Below are 8,732 nucleotides of genomic sequence, written 5' to 3'. Positions count from 1 at the left end.
TTTTTTTTCCAATTAAAAGTATAGTTTAAGATTATACGAAGGATCGGTTCTGTGATCTTTCACTTTTAAAATAAATTTTATATCATTAGGCCACAACACTATTATTACTATGTTACCAAACACACGTAATACCATTTTACCTAATTAACTCTTATTGTGTGTCACATTTGTAATTTCTATTGGCTTTTTTAGATATATATATTATTGATAATTATAATTTGTCGTGTTTGTGAGTTCCAGAATATTGCTGCTATCACTTAATATACTAGCATTGACGAAACACCGGAGCAATGTTCAGTACGCTTAAAAGTGTTTTCTAATTAAAAAAAAAACAGAGAAAATGTAACCAATAAGAGTTGATCCAATTGGTAAGGAGTCAACTCATAACCCATAAGGCCTTGAGTTTGAATCCTACTGTCGATATGAAGACCTTGTAAGTTGGTGATCTGTAAGTACCTTTCTAACAGTTCTTTGAGTTTAAAAGCATATATTAATTTTGATGAGCTCTCAGAACCTAACTCATTTAAACTTTTTTGTACCAAAAAAAAAAAAGAGAAAACGTACTGCCTTACAACAAACACAATCATCAGGTACAGTGCACTCTTTCATTTCCTTTTGGGGGGGCATTTTGGACGAATCATACATTGTTTTATTTAGAATACTATATTTAAATATAAGAGCTAGTTAGATATTTAATTTGGTTCTAAATATAATATTTTAATATATTTTATCTTTCATATTTATTAATTTTCTTTTCAAAGCAGATTGCAAATATTAAAAGGATTTCATCATAATGTATATGATTAAAAATAGCATTTTATAGAAGACAACATTCATTTATTACGAATGACTAATTTTCACCATAATTTCTCTTTGCAAAAAAGTTATGAGAGGATTTTCGTATGTAGGGAACAGGGTAGAGTGAAAAGGCATAGCGTGGATTTTTATTTCATGATTTTCCCATTCTTTATTAAATTTTTTTTCTTTCCTCACTCTTTATAGTTTGGCATTCCCTTCGAAAAAAATTATTTTTAGGAGATAAAATTCTTACCATATACTTTCCCCATTCATTTGTATAAGATCTTGCTCAGGTTCGCTGCAAAGTTAAAAGACTTGATACATAGACAAAAGATGCAAAGGAAATCTATAGTTAAAGCAAGAAAACCAATATTTATGATAATGGCACAAATATCTCAACATAAACAACCAAAATGAAGATAAACTGCATTGATGACTCTCTAATTGATTCTGATAAAAATATTTATAAAAATAAGACTCAATGAATTTCATTGATGTAACTTTGTGAGTGCGTCTCACTTCATTTTTTTTTTTTTTTGTCTTGCTAAATCTTTCTCTTCGAGTCTCTAGCTGTTGGCAGAGAAGTGCCAAATTCTAATAAAATTATTATCTCCAATTTTTAATATAAAAATTAAATAATTAAGTTAGAGATATTAATAAAATTAATTAATTAAATTAGTTATTTATAACAAATATACGCTACTCTTATTTGTATTAGAATGGAAACCTTGCAATTGACAAGGATAATTTGAAAAAAAAAATTATAAATTTGAGAGATAAAATAGATTAAGATGTTATATTTAGATTAAATTGAACCCTTAATTAGCTCTTATATTAAGTATTCAAAGTAGTTTATGCATACATGATTTAATATCTCAACCTAGTTAAACAACCAAAATCGACATAAACTGCATTGATGACTCCCATATTAATTTTGATAAAAATATTAATAAAAATATAATATGACTCAATGAATTTCTTTGGTGTGACTTATGAGCGAGTCTCACTTTATTTTTTGTCTTGCTAGATCTATCCTTCTCTTCCAGTCTTTGGTTGTTGGCAGAGAAGAGCTAAATTCTAAAAATAATATTTATATACATACATGATTTATTTAATTTTTAAGTGACAATAAATTATTCGTTACCAACCAAACCAAACTTGAGTCACACGGCTCCAATTACTGAAAAAGTTCTTCGAACATGATTTTTCTGTTCATATTAAGTTTCAACACTCACCCCCAACCATTATTGGCAGACAGTACTTAATTTCTTTCACTCCTTTTAAATATTTTCCAAAATGAGATGACATAAGTGATGTCAATGAGCTGTAAAAGTCTAATTCTGCTTTTGATATTTTCTTTCCCTGTCAATATCTGTAATCACTTTTATATTCTAAAGTCTAATGCGCCAAACATGTCTAAAAGCCAAAAAAAAAAAAAGGTTGTTCCCAGAATATCATGAAGTCATAATGTTGTGGTAAAGATGAAGAAAATTCATTTTATGGGGAGTGTGAAACCTGTTTTTTTCATAGCTTATATGGTCCCGCTTTTCCTTTTTAAAGCAATCTATTTGAAAAATAAAGATCTAAATGTCTAAAGAGGAAGAGATAACCGCGTAAAATGGACACGGATGAATAAAATGTAGCCCATTCTTGGAGCAAAATTACCCCACCATCTTATCTTAAAAGAAGATGCTCTTCGTTGCGGAAAATGATTGTCTAAAATTCAATGTTCTTTTACTCTGTTGATTATTTTTCAAGAGTTAACTTGTACTCCTTTGGTTTTATTAAGGTAGAGAGAGAAGATTTTACTTGGTCTTATTTGTAAGTCACCTCATTAAATTTTTAGCATGAATATACTATTTTGTTTTTCATTTATTATAGTATAAATAGTTATTTTTTAAGAAAAAATATATATATTAAATAGGAGTAAAGTGAAAAAGTTGTTATATTTTAAAAGAGTTAACGCAGTTTAAAATTTTTTTTTCCTATGTGAAATATACTGAAAATGTCCTGTAAATAGAACCATAGGAATATATTATATGCATATGCTTAAACCTATAAATTTTGTCACATTTAGTGTATTGGGTATCATACCTATTATTTTCCCTTAAATACACTTCATGCTTCTGTATGTGTGTGTACGTAGTTTTGACGAAAAAATGATCAAAACAAGAATGTAAACATGTAAACAATTGACTAGTATTACAATTACAAAACAGAAAATTGCAAGAAAGAAAGCTTGAACATGCCCTGTGGGGATGCTTATAAATCTTGAAGTAATTAAAATAAACTAGGCAAAGATAATTCTTAGATATTGATAAAGAAAAATGGAATCAAGAGATGGGTTGTTATGGTTCTTGATGACTTGTGGATCTCCCACTAAGCATATAATTATATAAACACACACACACACACACACGTCCATTGTTGAGCAACTTGACAATTCAATAATGAGTACTTCTCCTGCAAGACAGCCCTTATCCCTTGGAAGCGTCCCACTACTTCATTGAAAATAAGGAAAGGAAGGGAAGGAGAGAAGTTAAACATAACTTTTTTTTTTTTACTTTGATAATTAAAGCGTGCGTAACTTTAGTTAAAGAGAAGAAGTGACTCAATTAATATACTTATCTCTTTGCATTCATTATTTTAAACATGGCAAATTAAAAAAAATGAAAAAGTACATATTTGTATTTCCTTTCATACTGTTCGCAAAGTATAATTCATTCCATCCCTTTCCCTTCATTGTTACTTTTCCATTTTCAGTCATAGCTTTCATTCTGGGCATCAAACAAGCCCTCATATAAGATTATATGAAGATTGAGAAATGAGTCATGTTATTTACAATTTATGAATAGTATGACATATATGTTATATATATTATGTGATAACTCAATTTAGTGTAATGTAAATGATTTCAAGTATGTTAGGAAATTTTACTGTTATTTGAATAAATATTTTATATATCAGGGAGAGTTTAGATTAATTTCGACGGATTTTATCCATTAATTAAATTGAATATTGTACTAATAACAAAATTAACAAAAATAAGAACCGAGTTTTAAACAAATTTAAAATTGAAGGACCAAATGATTAATTCTTTTTCTATTTTATTAGGGAATTAATGTCAGAACAAAACTGACCGAGTGAAATATACACAATACACATGTATATTAAAATAAGAGGGTGAACACTCATCATGCTGTATTGATGTGCTTCTCCGATCCAATTGCATGTAATATTTCAAAAAAATTTATATTATAGTGTTAAAAAAAAAAGCGTGCGATAGGTTAATTCATGTAAGTAATTTTACTTTTTAACTTTTGATTGAAGTAACAAAAGACAAAAACCAGACATAAAATGATCATAGCCACCCATTATATGTTACAAGAGTTAAAACGATACATAATGCTGGAACCAAACAATTAATTCCCTTCAGTCTTATACAGTTCCCAAACTGATCACACATATGATACAAAAACCACAAGCTTACAAAATTTACATTAAAACGTCAAGCGCAACGCTTTTATACAATTGCAGACACACTTACACATTAAGTTCATTCCCTCATTAGTTGCCCAATTGTGATGGCGTGAAATTGATCCTCTGAATAAGATTTTGGTGTCCTTGCAAGCTCTATAGATACTTGTTCCATGGTTGGACGAGACTGAGGAGTCTCATTCAAGCAAGAAAATGCTATTTTTGCAACTAAGATCACATCATCTAGGATGGGTTTTGTAAGTGAAGAGAGACGTGGGTCCAACACATCACTTAACAACAAATCATTATTGGTTGAATTCTCCGCCAAGGATGAAATAAGCTCTGTTGGATGTGCACCCATAATGATTTCTAGAGTCAACACTCCAAAGCTATAAACGTCACATTTCTCGTTTGCTGTCATAATGAAGGCAATCTCTGCAATAGGATTTAATGTTATATATATATATATATCCATAATATAGCAAAGATTAATACTTTGAAAAGAAGAGGCAAAAAGGTAGTCTTACCTGGCGCAGCATACCCAAATGTGCCAGCAAATGTGGTCATGTTGTTTGAGTTAGGATTCAAAAACTTTGCTGTTCCAAAGTCAATGATGCGAGCTTCTTCGTAGTCAGAACCTAGAAGAATGTTCTTGCTTGATATGTCACGATGAACAATAGGAATTGAACAACCATGATGCATATGGAATAAAGCATTAGCCACACCTTTGACAACATTTACCCTCTTGTTCCACTCAAACTCAGTAGCTTGTTTCTCATTCTTTAGTATGATGTCCAAACTCCCACCTTCCAAGAACTCATAAACCAAAATGGAGAACTGTGAATTGGAATAAAACCCATACAACTTCACAATGTTACGATGTTTGATTTCTGTCAAAGCTTGAATCTCACTTGTGAAAGCTTTTTGGTTGGATATTTCTCCACTTGGCATTGAATGAAGCTTCTTTACTGCAACAACATCACCTGTTGGCAATTGAGCCCTATAAACACTTCCTTGGCCCCCTTTTCCGATGAGATATCTTTTATCAAATTCCTTTGTGGCTTCAATGATATCTTCGTACAATATTTCTCTTTCAAGACTCCATACAAAATAAACATCTTCTGGTGAACCTTCTCTATCTTTTCCTTTTGCTTTTTTTGCTATTCGAGCAAAGATGAAAAGTGCTCCAACAATTACTAGTAGTAGTATGGCCAATGGGAGGAATATTATCAACAACTTTTTGCTCTTATGGCCATGTCCATTTGTTTGTAAATCATGACATGAACTTAAACCATTCACATTGCCACACAAACCTTTATTGTTCCTTAATGCATCAAAGTTGTGAAAGGCTGGTTTGTTCGGAATGGGGCCTTCTAATTGATTATATGATATGTCAACTATAGACAAAGGTGACATTGATCCGCCAAAATCAGAAGGAATGGAGCCAGTGATATTATTATGTGAGAGGTTTAATACTTGCAAATTGGATAACATTCCAAGCCTGGATGGTATTTTTCCAATTAGCAAATTGTCACTAAGATCAAGTTGTTCAAGGTGCTGGAGTTCACCGAACTCAGAGGGAATGCTTTCATCAAATTTGTTTTTGCTCAAGTTCAAGACCCTTAGGGTTTTTAATTCCCCGAGCTCTCTTGTGATTGAGCCATTGAAATTATTTACTGCCAGCTCCAAAATTTCAAGTTGACTAAGCGATCTTATGTTTGAGGGGACATTACCAGAGAAGTTATTGTGGCTCAAAGAGAGTTCTTGCAAAATTATCAACTTCCCCAGTTCTTTTGGAATTTGTCCAGATAAATGATTTGAAGACAAGTTAAGTAAACCAAGCTTAGTTGAATCTCCTAGTTCTGGTGGTATGTGACCAGAAAGCCTGTTATTGTGAATAATCATCTGTGTGAGATTTTGACACTTCCCCCATCTAGATGAAAGTTGGCCATAAAATTGATTTTCACTTAGATCAATGTGATCTAAATGAGGATATATGCCAAAAGCATCTGTCATATTATCAACTAATTGGTTATCATTAAGCTTGAGTCTTTTTAGACTAGGACAATTCTTCAAACTTCTTGGAATCAGACCAGTGAACTGGTTACCTTGAACAACAAACTTATTTAACTCCCCACCTTGACAAATATGTTGTGGCAAATGGCCATGAAAATGATTATTCCCCAGTTGTAAATTTTGCCAACTTATATTATTGATTTCTCTTGGAAGTTGACCACTGAGATTGTTCACTAACAACACTAGATTGTTAAGCTTTGTCATGTTTCCTATAGTGGAAGGAATAGGTCCTGAAAGATTGTTATTATATAGATAGAGTTCGATCACATTGATCAACTTTCCAATGGATTGTGGAATCGGACCAGAAAACCTGTTATCAGCTAAGGCCAAGTGTTGGAGATTTGTTAGGTTTCCTATAGAGGGAGAGATTGACCCAGAAAGTCTATTCTGGTGTAACTGAATATCAATGAGAGAATAGAGTTTCCACAATCCAGAAGGAATAGGACCTGCGAGATTGTTCATGGAAAGAAAGAGTATTTGTAACTTTGTCAAATTTCCAATTGATGATGGGATTCTTCCCGATAGATGATTTTTTGGCAAACGAAGCACTTCAAGATGGCTCAACATTCCAATCTCTTCAGGAATGGGACCAGAAATCTGGGAATTTTCTCCAAGATTTAGGTAATTCAAATTCCTCAAATTCCCAATTTCTTTAGGAATTTGTCCTGTGAGATTACATGCACTAAGATCAAGATGTTTTAGAGTGGTTAGAGTCCATATTTCAAGAGGAATGGGACCAATAATTGAATTATCTGACAAACTCAACATCAGAATTCTGGACAAATTACCAATCTCATGGGGAATCTCTCCATAAAAATGGTTGTAACTTATGTTGAAGTGCAGGAGATTAGGAAAGGAAACAAAGTTGAGAGTGGAAAGTGTACCTTGAAGGCCAAGATTTGAGAGACTTATGTTAGTCACAGACATGGATTCATCACAAGAGATTCCCCTCCAGAATTGTCTACAAGGATTAGTGTCTTTATTCCAAGAGGACAAGGGAGCTTTGCTTTGGTTGTTAAAGCTATCCTTCCACTTCAACAGAGCTTTTGCTTCGCTATCTCCAGCAACAACAGGCGCAAAGAAAGCAACAAAGAAGAACAATGCTAGCAGCTTGGTGGAATCTCTTTCAGACATGTTTTTTGGTAAATTTTTGAATCAGCTTGGAATATATTTGAGGACGGAATATTAATGGCGAGTAAGTTGGTGGTTGTAAATGGTGGCTATCCGAGGCTTGGGACAGACCTTCTTATAGTATCGATTGGCATTTGCAGGCACTAATTTCTTGGTATAAAATAATATTTTGCGATAGACTTGCAAACAAAATTGACCGCAAGAAGATTAGCTAGCCAATATTGCTTTAACGAACACTATTCAAATACAGTTTTAATAATCTAAATTTAAAATTTTCAACTAATAATTTTAAATAAAAATTATTTTTTTAAAAATTTACAATTAAGACGTCACATTTGTTTTGGATTATGTGCTTATTAAAGAAAAAAGTTTCCAAGAAAACAAATATGTTAGAAGCTGAATCTTAACCATCCGTATTAAATTTGAATGGTTCAGATTTGACGACTATCATTATTTTCATCACTACGATGAGCATTGCAACTAGTTTCATGATGATCTGGATCTGTTAAAGTTTTCCTTTATTAAATTGACGATTTTTCCATTCCTTTCCTTTCCTTCTTTTTAACGGTTTTGTTTTGTTCTTAATTTGTCCACAGCAACAGGAACTCATCATCATTGTTTTTCCAATACTTCATGAAGTTCAGGACCAACTTGACTAAGAAGATCCGTTTGGATTTTATCTTTACATTTATATCTATCGATTTTACAAACACTGATTATTGTAATAATTAATTAATACTCTGGTGTTCTAATTATAAGCCAAAATTAAAAATCTTACTTGATCCAAAATATAGGGACACAGATGTAGTATTTATATTTCTTCCCCCTAATATTGCCCCTATTTTATTGCACTAAGTTAGTAAAGGTTGAAAGTGGAAAGATGCATAATTTTTTTTTTTTTTTAAGTTCGAGGGCAGTGAAGTGCCCATATCATTTTTTTAAGAATCATAAAGTAGTTAGGTGTGAAAGGAGCAAAGTTCCAAGCTCAATGATGAAGCGTGCGGGCATTATTAAATCAATAACGATAATAAAGCTTAAATTTGTTTTATCAACAAACTGTTGATTGAGATGGTAAATAGGCTCATTCTCATAAGAAGAAAAATACTAATTCGAATACCTATTGGGATGGTTTTAATTTTAACGTTGCCAGCGCAACAAATATTAGTTTTTTAATGATTATCTCTTATACAACAATAGAGTTATTCTATTTAATCTCGAATCATTAAAAGCCAAATTTCATACTGGGAAAG

The 8,732-nt window shown here is 31.8% G+C and overlaps 1 protein-coding gene across 1 annotated transcript; it reads right to left on the bottom strand.

Annotated features, from left to right (window-relative positions):
- Nucleotides 1-4,354: 4,354 nt before the first annotated feature.
- LOC114711681 (MDIS1-interacting receptor like kinase 2-like) lies at nt 4,355-7,485 on the bottom strand. Its single transcript, XM_028896098.1, has 3 exons — nt 5,513-7,485; nt 4,803-5,410; nt 4,355-4,689 (listed from the first exon to the last, which is right to left on the bottom strand). Exons 1-3 carry the CDS (start codon nt 7,483-7,485, stop codon nt 4,355-4,357), a joined length of 2,916 nt encoding a protein of 971 aa, XP_028751931.1.
- Between the last annotated feature and the right edge of the window lie 1,247 nt (nt 7,486-8,732).

The sequence above is a fragment of the Neltuma alba genome, unplaced genomic scaffold (genome assembly GCF_004799145.2).
Source record: "Neltuma alba isolate B1F8T4 unplaced genomic scaffold, ASM479914v2 tig00011304_pilon, whole genome shotgun sequence".
Taxonomy (NCBI): Eukaryota; Viridiplantae; Streptophyta; class Magnoliopsida; order Fabales; family Fabaceae; genus Neltuma; species Neltuma alba.
This window is presented reverse-complemented; position numbering and strand designations above follow the sequence as displayed.

Coding starts and splice junctions, on each gene's coding strand:
- LOC114711681 (XM_028896098.1), bottom strand. CDS start 7,485: ATGTCTGAAAGAGATTCCACCAAGCTGCTAGCATTGTTCTTCTTTGTT. Junction 5,411..5,512: donor CATGGCCATAAGAGCAAAAA/GTTGTTGATAAT, acceptor AGGAAAAGATAG/AGAAGGTTCACCAGAAGATG. Junction 4,690..4,802: donor ATTTGGGTATGCTGCGCCAG/GTAAGACTACCT, acceptor TCATTATGACAG/CAAACGAGAAATGTGACGTT.